Genomic DNA, 15,073 nt, shown 5'->3' with positions numbered 1-15,073 from the left:
ACTTGATGTAGTATTAAACAAAATCTATCAAAAACTATGTTGCATTTAGTTTTCCAGTATATAACATATTGTACAGTGCTTTCAGCAGATGGTAAAAACAAAATATAGAAAAACGTTTTCTATCACTATCTAATCTGTGTTTTAATGCAAGCAAAAGGGGATTTTATGTTTTTTAACCACCAGGCGTGATGGAGGTGTAGGGGAAACCCTGTGAACGCTTACAGTTTTGGTTAGTTTACTTACTCTTTCAACCTGCTTTGCAGTCTGTGCTTTTCAGACAGCTGATGTGAGCCACCCAAAACAGTACTTGTACACGCTTGCATCATTTTCCCTTTCTTCTCCCGATACACAGGCAGTTAAATGAAGCTTATGTCAAAGTAAAAGCACAAGGTGATGTATGCGCCTGGTAATGATGAATAATATGGACAAAAACGTAGCACAATGAGCCATGAAAGAGGTAACAAGTGTGAGGTGTCAGAGGAGTTTCCTTTGTGCTGCTTGGTTGTGAATGGGCAGTGTTTAGGCCACAAAGACAAACAGCCTGTGCTCCTGTCTGTGTTAAACTATAGGAGCTCACACCGCCGCTGTGGATCAAGTGCCATTGTTTGAGTGTAACAGTAAACCCGCAGCACTCGCCAGGACAGAAGCCATCAGCCACTCAGCCAGCATGCTCCACAAATACAACCACAACAATGTAAAAGACCTATTTCTGTCTCACCTACGGGCTGTGTGCCAAAACCCAGTGGAGGAACAAATACTGCAAATCTGTGCTTGGATATGGTACATAGTATTATTTCAAAAAAGTAAAAGTAGTCCAAAATTACAAAAGTGCCTGCGTGTTAACTGTTAGTGCACTCTGACTTTTCCGCCACCTGCTTATATATTCCTTTGTCTGAAATGATTCACAGTATGGGCATTAAATTATTCTATTTCAAACTCTATTACATGTATATTTATCCAATATCCATGGAGATAAGACAGTAGTGGACCCTCCACCCAGAAAAGTTATATAAAGCACCATTAATGCATTACTAATACAACACATATGTTGTTTATACAGTTGATAGATATTGTATTACTATAAATCTTCAAATACCCCATTTTATTACAACAATTATTTATTTAATTGTAACTCTAGTACTTTCATTATCACTCCTATCTTAAAATCACTCCATGATTAACCATGTGCATTAGTTAATCAAATTTTTAATATCTTCTCAGATTTACTCAACAATATAAAGTTACTTTCTACAGCTGCTGAAATTGGCCAGTGCGTGTGCTCTTGTCAACATGTACGCAATGAACAAGGGGGAGGAGGTGGGAGGGATTAGGGTGGAGTGCAATTTTTCAACAGGGCCAGGCCTCTGACATGATCTCTAATTACCCACAATGCCGTGTGTAACCCTAGCCACAGATTAGGCTGCATTATGGGGCTTAATAAAACATGAGCGTCTCTCAGTTTCACTCCTTTCTCTGCCCAACTGTTGCTGTGGCACTGATATTGACACTGTTGTTTTCTGTGTAAGTGGACTATCGCTGCATCCAACAGGTAAAGTCCCAAAGCCCCAAAGACCTCTGGGTAATTAAGCTAACACGGGCGGATCAGACGGCGAACTGCCAATAGACATAGTTTCTCACTTACCACTAGTAAACCACTTAAGAGTATTTACAAAGTCTTTTCACTTCAAGAGCTACACAATACAAGCAGCTGTCATGGAACATTCAGAAACATATTAATAACACTACAATTTACTTTTAATCACAATGAGATTAATGTGTAATCAGAAGATTTATACTGCTGGACAATACAGTGGATCACATGTCAGAGCAAACAGTAAGTTTCAACACTTTCTGGTGAAGAGATACACAGAATTGTTGTTTTGGAGATGTAAAATTTAAATATCAAATATATATATTGTCTATAATATATATTTTTTGCAATTTTATGGTTAATTTGCAGTTCATGTGTATATTTAACCAAATTATATTATTTGTAGTATTTTTATAGAAGTAAGTATCGAAAAGGAAGTAAGCTTTGGCAATATGTTGAAATCCAATGCACACATCTTTACAATACAACATCTAAAAAGCTGACATCTGGACAAAGAGAGTTTTAAAGGTACAGGACATTTGGCTCTGATCCAGGATTGACCTACCTTTGATGTGTCCAGATGTCTAGTTCTTAACCATTTTATTATAAGACGACTTGGAAGAAAATCTCTTATCTTTTGCATGCGGTAAGTCCGATACATGCATTATAAACCCCTTAAACAGAAATGCAAATTGGTACAAGACAAGTAGTGTGTGGTTTACCAAATTAAAACTGAGCAATCCCATTGGGTTCAAATACTCGTACAATATACTGGCATTTTTACGAATGCTCTAAACTTACTCTATTAAATATATGATGAATTATACTTGTATGTATGCAAACAGTATTAAAGATTGTATGGATATTGTTGCCAACACCGTTAACACTATATTTCTATTGAATCTGCTATAGCATTTTCATTGTCTATCCTTGAGCATACTATAGCTGCTCAGATAACTATACAATGGGCTGGTACAACTCAAACACACATTCAAATGCATGCTCTCTTGTTGGTTTGTGTGGGCTGTGCCAGTAAGTGCTGCTTTGGGCTATGGTTTTTCACTACTGTCTACTGTGTTATTAACAAATCTATAAAAAGATCAGCTCAAGTTTTCCTTTCCTGTGTAATTGTGGCGTTAACAGCACAGAGCAGTGAGTTGGACTAGTATTTCGATAGCACAGAGCAGTGGAGCGTTTGTCATTGTTTCCAAAATCCGACTTTTCTTTCCCCTTGTTTGTTATTGTTAGCGACATCAGTCATCGTCAGGGCTCGTGGCCAAGACCAAAACTAAATGCATCGTCTACACAAGAAAGAGCGGGCCCTTCTCCCTTCACTTTTACTTTTTCAAAGGTCTAATTTCAGAACTTTTAGAGTCTTTTTATGTTGTACACAGTTATACTAGTTAGTTAGTGAATTATAACAAAATATTAAAGTTAATTAGAGAGATTAGTTAGATCATTTTAAAATAAATGTTTATCAGAATAAGGTCAGAATATATATTAACTTAGAAGTGTATCTCATTGATTTCAATTTCAGTGCTATGGAAAAAGCTTGATACAGATTTTGATACCACATTTTTTTTTACACTCTTTTTGAAAATAAAATGTAATTTTCAGCAACAGTACTTTATTTAATACTGCAATGTGGTCTTACATTAGTTCTGATACAGATACAGACCATTTTAAAACAGGAAAGTCAAAATAAGTTCTGCTTGTATTGTTTCAATATTAGATCAGCCACAAAAACTATTGCAATAGGACTGCAATAAGCTGAGTGATTTTAAAAGAATAATTACCGTAAGTCTTTTCAGTCAAAAATCAATCACTCCTGGCTCTTTTAACACCTTAACACCTCCGTATAACCACTGTTTGTTTTCATACTCCCTCGCCACACGTACTGTTAGCGATCTCATCATAGCTCTCACAGTGAATGAATGGGACACAGTTTGATAGCTCCGTTAGCTCCTCCGCTCTCCGCTGACTCCAGCCGATTACAGCCTCGCACGGGCAATTATACCAGCCTGCTAAATATGTCACACACAATAAATACCAGCTCCTGACAGATGAGGCCCAGTGAGAGAAGGCCTGAATGAGACAGAGGAAAGAGCAAAGTCAGGACAGTACGGATATATGAAAGACGTCATGGCAAAGGGAGATGGGATGGACGTACAATGAAGGTGAATGCATCAAAGACAAAACTGATACAATCTCTTATATAGTGACTACAGGGTCATTGGTCATTATTATGCAAAGGAGAGAAGTACAAAGATTGGAGAATATAGTGTACTATTGCCCTTTGTCGCTTCTGGGTCAAACAGATTATACTGAATGCATGGTCAAGTTCTTGGTAATGCTGGTAAATGGTACTGCTACAAGTAAGATGCACTATGTAATTTTTATGGCTAAGGCTGTCTTCCACCTTTATTTTCCATGGAGACAGATAAATTTAATTCTATACTCTGGAACATTCTAGGCAAAACTTTAACATCTTCATGGAGATAAGCAGGCAGTGGACAGTCCAGAAAAGTTATATAATGTGAACTTTATGATATCAAGTATTTATGCAGCCGATTAAGATGGCGGTAACTCTGGGCAATAGGGGTGTAACGATATCCAAGTCTCATGATACAATATCGTCACGATATGAACCTCACGGTACGATATTTATTGCGATATCATGGGAAAGCTTACAATACGGAGGGGAGGCTCATGATTAGGGATGAAACAATATCCAAATCTCTCTGTACAATATTTATTGATATTTATTGTGATATTTTGTGAAGGCTAAAGTGTTAATATGCTATTTTTTTCCTCTTAAAATGCCATGATAAGACTTAATCCAAAGTATTTAAAGCTATTATTTCTTCATGTAGTCTACACTGAAATGGAGCAAAGGATCATGGTCGATGTAGTCTTTTTTTTTTAGCTATTGCTGCACCAGAACTCTTAATTTAGCCAAAAAGCCTTGTAATTCGATATATATTGTGATGGTCCACAATATTATTGTGAGAACTTTGACGATATGATATCACGATATTTCCATTATTGTTACATCCCTATGGGGCAACAAATCTATTTAACTGATAGACTTTCAGTTCCACCAAAATCATTTTCATATGGGATATTCAATTCTATTTTCAAAGTAATAGATTACTAAAGATGTCTCACTGTACCTCAGCTGGTCATGTCCACATCTCCCTGGCTATAAGTTGAACTCCATCCAATCGACTGAATTTATACCACAGAGTGAACATTAAACATTACGCTCTTCACATACTTAATCTCTGAACGTCCATCCATGGCTGTGAATAATCCCGTAAATTAGGTCTTGCTGATGCTTAACACTGTCAGCCTCCACATCCGCGTCTTTGGCCGAGGTTTAACACATTAATTGAACGCTCATTTGCCCGCTGTCCCCTCGGGCTACTGCTCAAACATGGCACTGACACTATAGCAGCCCATAATATTTGTAAAGGATATTCAGTGAGAACAAGAGGAGGCAGCCTGGCTCAATCCCTGGTAAGGAGCTCCGCCGGGCCCATGCTGTTTGCACAGGACATACCTCAGGAAGCTCCGACAACTGGGAATGTTTGTCCAGCTTCCAGCCTCTTCCATGCATGCAAACACAGGCCATACATGCACACAGTATGGAGACGCTATACAGACAGGGATACAGCACTGTAAATAGACACATATTTCACACACAGAGAAGGCCCAGTGGATAACGCAGATTTACAAGCCAGCAGTATGCATTGAATAGGAGCACTGCGAAGGGAATATGCAATTTTGAGTGACAACTACATGCAATGATATGCAGAAGTGGGTGGTAATCGGTTACATTTACTTGGGTTACTTAAGACACGATACTTTTACTTCTATTCTTACTTGAGTAAAAACTGGGATCCGCATCCTGCGTTTACAAGTGACAAAAGCTTTATGTAGACAATACGAAATGATATGAACATTTGGGTTTCTTGCGTCCTTCAGCTATGATCTAGTTTTTTTCTCATTTTTTCGTCTATCCTTTGATATCCTTTTGCGCATAATTTAATCAGTCGTTACAGAAGAATTGAATTACTAACTACAACTTGCCAAGACTGCAATATTTTCCAGAGTATTCATAACTCGCTCCTCCCCAAACACATATTATTAGTGCTTTACTTGTAACTTTCCAGATCCCTTCGGAGGGCTCACAGCCATTAACAAATATAATCAACATTTAGCAGCACCCATGGGTCCCTCTAGCAGGTGCTCTGTTCGCCTCTCTTCTTCTTCTCTGCTTTTTCTCGTATAGTGAAAATGCCACCACAGTGCCCCATGGGAGGAGCAAGGCTGAATAATACGCGCGCTGCACTGGGGCTGGGGATGGTCTTAATTATAGAGCAGACACTAAGGGGGGGCACTGGAGCCCACCGTAGTGCCAGTGTCCCAGGACTGCCACTGCCAATAATTAGCACGCGGATAAGCTCCCCCTAAATAGTACTGGTAGCTTATTGAAAACGTATGTCTAAACAATCAGTAAGGCCAAATAACTTCAAGGGATGCAGTAGCGGAGTGGTTACGTGCTTGTTTTTAAACTACACTACAATCAACCTCCTATTCTTTCCTATTTACACTTCTCTACTTAACTGCCATAGCTGTTGGTGTACTACAATTATCTCTGGATTTAAGATTACCCCCATAAAACAAGTTTGAGAGAGTGAATTGTTGTTTTTTAGAATTTGTATGCAAGACTGCGCTCAAGTTAGCACACACATCATAAAAACTTAGCCTTGACTAAACGAGATACTAAATCTTAAGAACAAAGCAAGTCTACATCAGGTCTAAACCAAAACGGAGCCAGGTTGTAATATGCTTCACTCATCTGACTACATCGCTTAATAAACTCTATAGTAGTCTACAGTATAATGAAATGCCTAAAAATTGAGTATTGGCTCAAACTGGTTATGGGTTTGTAGTGTAGTAATATAAATTCATATTTTTGTTATTAGCAGATATTAAAACTTCATGTATCATTACCAAGACTGAATAAGATGTGTCAATAGCCTGCATTTCTAACAAACATAATGCGAGTACACACTCTACATTAAACACTGACACACACGTTCTTCATTAGATTATTTGAGCAAAAGTTTTTTTTGCTTGCCTCCAAATGACATCTTTTGCAAATAGATGCATCATTTTCAGTTTTTACAGTTGTCAAAGCCAATTAAACAGAAATGTGAGCCTTTTTAAGCAAGGTGAGTCAGCCAATCCAAGTTATACTGAGATAGTTACAGCGGATTTATACTGACTGCAGGGGGGTCTGTTACATCCTTTGCAGATTGTGACTTGCAGATTGCCCGTTAAGACAACTACGCCAACTGGGATGTATATTTGACCAAAGCGATGCGTTTCACGTGGACCTGAAAACAGCACCAGGCCACTGTGGTGTCCGGCAGAAACAGACTTCTTGAGGATTCTTTCTGCAGAACTGCATCTCACACTGCACCAATGTCACCATGGCAGGGTGCAGAGGTCAGTATGGCAGGGTGCACATTTTCCATCTTGCGAGACCCATGCAAGTTCCAAACCGCAACGCACTTGCAGTCAGTGTACACTGGGCGTTACAGTCGATTTTAGATGATTTCAAATGGATGCAGGCACTATTATCATGCAGCTGAGGTAGAATATATTTTGTCTCTCTCTTCGTGTATGTCACAGGTCTTTTCTATGGTATGCATGGCCCTCCCCTGCACACTGCACACTCCTATGAAAGCTATTGTGACTGTGGGTCCGGAGTCAGCAGAACGCCTGAATAAGCCTGTTAGCATGCACACAGCCTCTGCTCCGTCCTGTACTGGGATGACCACTCATTACTGCAACACATTTGACTTGCACTCATCGTCTGGTTCTATGACTGCAAGATCAAGCGCAATTAAATCAAAATCAAATTAAGGTATAAGATCCCCTGTGAATAACAAGATGTCCTCTCTCCATACATAAAACTTGTCACTATTACATTATTTAATTAGTTTTAGTTTTCAGTCCTACTTTCAACACCTATATTATATTACCTATGGATATCTAATGCTACTAGTATGAGCTAAAGGGGTTTGGTAACATGGATGCTTACCAGAAATTATTGCTAAAGACTGGACAAGGCAAAGGCCCAATAAGATAAACTAGAGCTGAAAGTCTAATGTAAAAATCCACAACTGAACAACTTTACAAGTGATTTATTTTTATTTTGGATAGATAAAGAAAGCTAGTATTTTCCTGTAATTAACATCCTTTACTGTTGGAAAATATTATACATAGTTTTACAACATCTTCCATGTTTGTAGTTTGTTGACAGGCGGAAACTGTCGCCATGTTAATATAAAGTAATCAAACCTTTGCCGACATAAACAAATGCAGCAACGTAATAAAACCAACAGGGCTGATAAGATATTCAAATGGCGCACATCATTTTCGGCACTTATCTGTAGAGAGAGAAGGAGACAGAGGTAGAGAGAGAGAGACCAAGAGAGAGGGGGAAAGAGAGTGAGAGAGACCACCATCCCACACAAGCACTCCTGAGCCGGGCCTATCTGTGCTCATATCAGAGGAGGGGAGGATATATGAGCTGGGTGGGGCATGCTGGGTAAACACAGGGACTACTCTATGCTATTGCTTTGCACTGGCCAGCAGCAGCAGCGTGTCTGTTTGATTAAGGTATTCAAATAAAGGAGGCCGACAGTGTTCCCATTTCACAGAGCAAACCCACAGAGAGGCCCGGACAAGAGTCTGGGCACACTGCAATTATCGTGGTACATTATGGACCAGGGAGTACTTTAAATACAGGCTGAACTGATACACTGCTTGTACAGTGTGAGGCCATAAGGTTGTCCAATGTAATGCAAATGGATTGTCATATGGAGCCACATGTATTCCATTCTGGTTAGCTGGTTTTGGTTTTGACTCTTTAAACATTTGTTACGACTATACTTTTGTTCTGTTTGGGTAAAATCTTGCTCACTGTAAGAATGTATGTATGTATGTATGCATGTATATGTTTACTTTTCAAGGTATATTCTTAAATCAATGCAAGATAGATTAGTTTAATGCCATACTTTGGAACATTCCATTGTTTGTATCCTACAGTCCTTGTTCAGTCTCAAGTGTAGACCGAGGCTTTCATGGTTGATACATTTTAAATCCTATCTTAGACCAATCGCATAATTTTATTTAAAAAATATCCTAGGTTAGTAGTTTTTATTTCACCTCTCTTTTGACGAGTGAGTTTCCAAACTTGCATCTCTTCTCAAAATCAAACTGAACATTTACTTTGCCTGCTCAATAAACATTTGTGTATCTAAATATCACCAATAATCACATCACAATATTAGACATAGTTATTGCATATTGCACGTTATTCTAATATGAGGCAGCCCTACAGCAAACACTGAGCAGCACAAAGCCATTGTAATATCATTATCTAATGTTATCATCTCTCCTTGGCTGCACAAGAGCACCTAGAGTAAGTAATAAAAGGATGGAGCGCACACAATCACCAAGAAATAAAAAGAGCATTGAACGCATCAAACAAACGTCTTCAGGGTTATTTATTCCTCTTTGGAAATCTACGCTTCTAGTACATTTCCTTCTTGTTTCATTCTGGTCTTTTATAAAGTTTTTGTGCTTTACAGCACATTACTTCAGCGGCAGTCTACAATAAAGGTCATGAGCCTGAGAGATCTCTATATAAGGAAGTCAATAACAAATATGGATGAATTAACTTGCACAAAATATAAAGAGAAAAATAGACTAGGTCGTATAACAGTCGTGCACAAGCGGTTCACCAGAACACTAAGTTAGTAATTAGTAAGAATATACTTGTGGTTTGAGCTCTGTGAGTCACAATGCCACAAAAAGGCATTTGGAAATAAATAGACTATAAATCTACAATACAACTACATTATTTTGTGCAATTAAGTCATTTAAACATGTTTCCTTTGACAAATTAGAGGTGGATGAATGGTTTGGTGCTAAAAGTGGTTCAGAGGACTTCATGTTCACAGACTAAATATTTCAGTTTTAGATTCTATAAACATTAAAATCCCCATAAAAGTGCTGCTACTTCAGTTTAATCTCTTATACAGTTGCAAGTTTTACTTTTACTGTTACGACTGCAATGGGGCATAGGCTAAGAAAAAGCCAAACTAAATGACAAACCGTTTACATTGTGGAAGAATAGTTATTGCTGTGGTAAGAACTAATTGGGGCCCAGAACAAAGAATATACGCGAAAATAAATGAAATATTGTATACATCATTGTGTGTGTGTATATATATTGTGTGTGTATATATATATATATATGTATATATATATATATATATATATATATATATATATATATATATATATATATATATATATATATATATATATATATATATATATATATATATATATATATATATATAGATATAGATATATAGATAGATAGATATATAGATATATATAGATATAGATATATAATATTTTATGATTACCCATTTGTAAAATCAACCAGTGGATATGGACTGCAGTGTTTATTTTTAATACTGCAGACAGGTTTTCAGGAGTTAAACTTAACCCTTGTTAACAGGACACCAGCCAATCCTACCTAACCCTCCTATTCATTTGCAATTCTAATGCTGGGTAGTTAATGTTACACTACTAACCCTCCTTTGCTCCCTCTAGGCCTGTACCCATCCCACTGTGAAAGCCAATTCTGACATGTCAATAATTTAAGTGAACAGTTGTAATTTAGAGAGACACTGCTCTGCACTTGGTGTCACTTTCTACTTTTAAAATTTCACTCTCAATATCATAAATGGCCTCCTCTATTTAAATGTTGCATAGTCTATACCATGTGTGTTAATTACTAGTATATGATTGGCATTAGATCATGAGCTAAAGCTTACATTGCAAATTTATCTTAACCTTGCACGAATGTGTTTATCTAGAGCCAGATGTATACAATAAAAATGCTACTGATATAGGCATATGTGAATTAACTGTTTACAAATGCTTAAAAGGAATAACTTGCATGACAGCGGTTAAAGATCCTGTATTACTCTAAATTGGATTCTTGTGTTAACATAGATAACTTTTACCTTTTGTTTAGTAATAATTGAAAATTCCAAGGCTGAAATTATCCAAATGATTCTAGTGAAGGTCCAAAAACCCCCTCCAAAAAAAAAACAGTGAAGCACTTCCTGTATTAATCCATGACATCACAAGGTAGAACAGAGTGTTTTCTGTTTGAGAGAAGAACTCAGTCTAAATATGCAGGATTTGTGTGTTAAACATGTGTGAAACAAATCAAAATTGCAAGTATATTTTTGATGAGGAATTATAACAGATTAGAAAATAACGTAATGTGGGCCCTTTAAGTTGGATCAGAAAAAGTCCCTTAAAGTTTCCAATATTTTTTTTCAGTTTAGTCTTAAAGGTACTACTACAAGATGGAAAATACTGTGCAGCATACATTTGTTATATTGTGGTTAGCCATATTGGTCTGTGCACATTGTATTAGAATAAACTCATACAGGCATATAGGACAGTTTTGATGTAGTTTTGTGGAATGATTCGTTTCAGTTATAGAGACTTTCCAGTGCCCACACAAATGAGAATAAAAAACATCCCCAACGGTTTATTTTTTCTGTTATGCTTGTTGTGAGCAAAGACCAGCCAAAGCACTTCAAACCATTTTATCGGAGAAACTACAAGAGGTGCTCCGCTCTCTCATCCTTAAGCCTGTCCAGGTGAGTCACTACTATCTGATCCGGCCACGAAGAACATGGCTATTGCTGTCTGTTGTCTGTTCTGTCTACTTTACTGCTGGGAAAATTGTTCAGGCTAAAATAAGAGTCTTGGTTGAGGCTAAGGCTGCAAGATTAGTTGAAATTGCAATTATCAAATCATAAATGCTGCTGCAATTCATGAAGTATCATAATATCATTCACAAACAACAAAAAAATCTTTTTTGCATTAAAAAATAAGTTTAGTTCTGTACAAAACTGTTCCAAAATGTGATTTTTGTATTATCTTCAAAGTTTAGATTTTAGTCTTTTTGTCAAATCTTCAGAATGTGTTTAAAATGTCAACTTTGAGCATCACACTATTTGACGCAACTCTGAGAATCGTATCATTAAAACAAATCACACACACACACACACACACACAAATGTTCAGCCCTAAATGAGGCCTTATGTGTGTAAACTATATAATACCAATGAATTGTAAACACTATGTGAATGCATTTGGGGGACTACTGTACAATTTGACTTAGATTGGTTTCCGTCAAATGAGGACACTTTTTGAAATGGTATCCAAAATTTGTATTCAAAAGTAGCTAAAACTCGAGCAACTTTGGAGTACATTATAAAACTGCTACTTGACTTAGTACTGCAATTTCTATTCTACTACAACCAAACTGTATTTTAACACAGCTCTGTGATGAAATCTAATATAGAATCAAGGGGCCATTTTCTAACACTGTTACAGAAATAAGCATTAACAGGTGTGAGTAGGCAGGGACACATTTAACTATATTTTTGCAACACAGCCAAGGCAAAAAGGTACTTCAATTTGTGTGTGGACAAAACTGCATTATAAGCCCATATGTGTTGGACATGTGGATATGATTAAGCATTTGTGTGTGTGCCAATAACTTAAAAGTAAATTTCATATTAGTATAGATGAACATTTTAATAAGCTTTACATCTGCTTTCTGACTGATAATTTTACAATGGATAGGATGCAACCAACAACTTTATATACATCATAGCATGCTTTTATTTCACATTAGACAACTTCTTGAACAAAGTCAGAGTCCCTATGGTCTTTACTGTAAGATTACAAGGAGCTGTCCTTTCTTCTCTCTCTCTTATTAGTGTAATTGGACAGCCATTCACTTTCAATGGAGTTATAAATGCCACCTCAAATGGGACCGGCACCAGCCAAAAGCCTTGGGGGTATCAAAACTTAAAAGAGAGACAGAGAAAGGAGCAAGACTTGTGCCAAGCGGTGTGTGCGGTTTCTCGTTACAAAGTAATTAACGGTACATTACTGGCACACAACCATTTAATCGGTGAACTCCCCGAGGAGAGGCATGTAAGCCATAAGAAATCATTGAGAGGGAAGATAATGTTAGGAGAGCAGAGCAGAGCACAGGGCCAGTATGGATTCTATACAGCCCCTGGTATTCCACATCGGGTGGGACACCTAATGCCAGCTTTGTGCAAAACACAACTGCGCAAAATCACAAGGGGAGTAATGACAGACATGTTAAAGGTTCAAGGGGAAAGTAGGAGATTTGGAAGAGAAAGAGAGGCCAGAGCAAATAGAGGAGTGGACAGTAATTGTGCCATGTTTCACTATTAAAGCTGCACTGGACAGAGGCTGTCAGTGTTTATTCTAATAAAAGTCAATAACGTAGCTATATTTGTTTCTATATAAAGTCTGTATACTGTATTATGTGTATACAGTATAATACAGTATACAGTATAATGCTATTCATTTCAGAATCCCTTTGAAACACTAATGGTTTTAACTCTGACTGCACAATGTCTCTTCATGGATATGCTTTACTTTACGAGCTGTATTGATTTCTGTCTCTGCTTTTACTTCACACAAGATGGTTTGACATTACTTGATTGGAAGTGAACTGTTGTCAAGGTTACTGTATTGTTTTCCTTCATTGCAAGACCTCCACGTTAATGAACTTGCACTTGTGATGTTGTTTACATTACAGATGTGGCTTTTGTGTCCATACAGCATGTCACTTTGAAGTTCGCTTAACTAAAACTGAGCACGTTAATGAGCAATGCTTTTAATCGCAATGCTTGATTCACAATAAAAATTCATGCTCTATAGAAAAATGTCTGCGTAATTACTTAACCAGGCAAGAAAGCCTTTGTGGCAGTTAGTTTGTTAGAGAAAGTGTCGCTGTCCAAACAATTAGCCTACAAAATCATCCATAATTCAACTCATTAACTTTGGCCAGCTTCTCCAAAGTGTCCGGTTGGAGTAAATGGCCAAAGCGCACGGTGCGTAAAAGCAGCACGAACAGCATAGAGAGAGAATGACAGGTGAGGCCACGGGCTTCGGTGCACGGGGGCAACTCGCGGAGCGCCTTACCTTGTTCGGGTGGTAATAGTCCAACGAGCTCAGACAACTTGGGTCAGTCGGTAGAGTGCATGAACCCACATTCGCCGGGGGTGCAGGGTAAAACCTCACGTCCATCTCAGGCGGAGCGACACTGAAGGCATGAAACCACACTTCTCCGCGCGCCCTGGACTCAATACAGTTAGACAAACAAGCCGCGGGGAGAAAGCTTGCTGCTACTCGGAGCGCTCTCTCCTCAACATCCACTCTCCGAACTTCCAACAACTCTGGAGATGCGAGCGAGACAAGGATGCCAATTTGTCAAACACTCACTCAAACACAAATGCCCAGACAAGCACGTGCTGGCAAAACTCTCCCGCGGACCAAAACAAACAAAAGCCTCCTTCCAAATTGATATCCGTGTGTTTTCCAGTAGTTTTACGCGGGATAAGCGCACAACTCAGCACTCCTCATGGACCTGCATATTCTCGCAGTGGTTCCAATACAGAAGTGCGCGGACTTCCCTCTCTGCCATGCGACCTCTGCCGATAATAAACGGGAAAGAGGAACGGAGGCAGAAAAGGGGGAGGGGAGATTGGTGGCTGCCTTGGCAACCGCTCTCCTTTCTGCAACTGCGCGCTCCTGATTAGCTGCAAATGTAGCGGTGTGCACGGCTGGGCATTATGAATCCGCTAGCATCAGAGCGCTGTAAAAGGGCTGCATTTGGGTTATTGTGGCAAGGCGTACGGGAGGAGGCACGCACACCCTGCTCCCCGTACGCGTACGTACAGTCGGCATTTGGAGCTATTTGCATGGCTGGGCTACCTGACGTGTTGTGCAGTGCGGAGTTCACCTGGTCATGCAAAGACACGTCTCGGGCCAGGACACAATGCCCTCAAGTTGTCTCTTCGCACTTCCCTCATTTTACTGTCACGAGTAAAACATCTTCAGGCAAATTGGCATGGCACGAGGAGGATTTTATCATTTAAAATAGGAGATTAAGTTTTTTTTATTTTCCGTTTTATTGTGGGTCTCTGTGATTTGCATAATGATTTGGCATAGAATTGAAAAAAAAGGGTCCATATGTTAGTTAAAAGTTTTATTCAGAAAAAAGACCTATTGGCTATGTTGTTTTTATAGTAGTAGTAGTAATATAGTAATGATATTGTAGTTTTGATTATTAAAATAACTTGGCGAAAAGGAGCACTATGTAACTTTTCAGTACAATGCTCTACTGCTTGTTTTACTCTAACTGCATTGTCAGGGATTTTTGACAGTTTTAAGCATATCTTACATTTATACTTTTTACATGCATTTTAAAATACATGTTAAAAATATGAATTCTTACTTTGAGCAGGGTGCTCC

The 15,073-nt window shown here is 38.3% G+C and overlaps 1 protein-coding gene across 2 annotated transcripts in view; it reads right to left on the bottom strand.

The window, feature by feature from the left end:
* Positions 1 to 14,402, bottom strand: part of LOC110164807 (thymocyte selection-associated high mobility group box protein TOX-like) — a 108,522-nt gene extending 94,120 nt beyond the window's left edge. For both annotated transcript variants that reach the window (XM_055165810.1, XM_055165811.1), the window contains exon 1: positions 13,742 to 14,402. In XM_055165810.1, the coding sequence (XP_055021785.1) occupies positions 13,742 to 13,846 (105 nt within the window). In that variant the 5' untranslated portion in view covers positions 13,847 to 14,402. The remainder of the gene's footprint in view (positions 1 to 13,741) is intronic.
* Between the last annotated feature and the right edge of the window lie 671 nt (positions 14,403 to 15,073).

This window comes from Boleophthalmus pectinirostris, unplaced genomic scaffold, assembly GCF_026225935.1.
Source record: "Boleophthalmus pectinirostris isolate CB_2022bp ecotype Guang Dong unplaced genomic scaffold, ASM2622593v1 HiC_scaffold_8, whole genome shotgun sequence".
NCBI lineage: Eukaryota > Metazoa > Chordata > Actinopteri > Gobiiformes > Gobiidae > Boleophthalmus > Boleophthalmus pectinirostris.
Note: the sequence above shows the minus strand (reverse complement) of the source record. Positions and strands in the feature narration are given on the sequence as shown.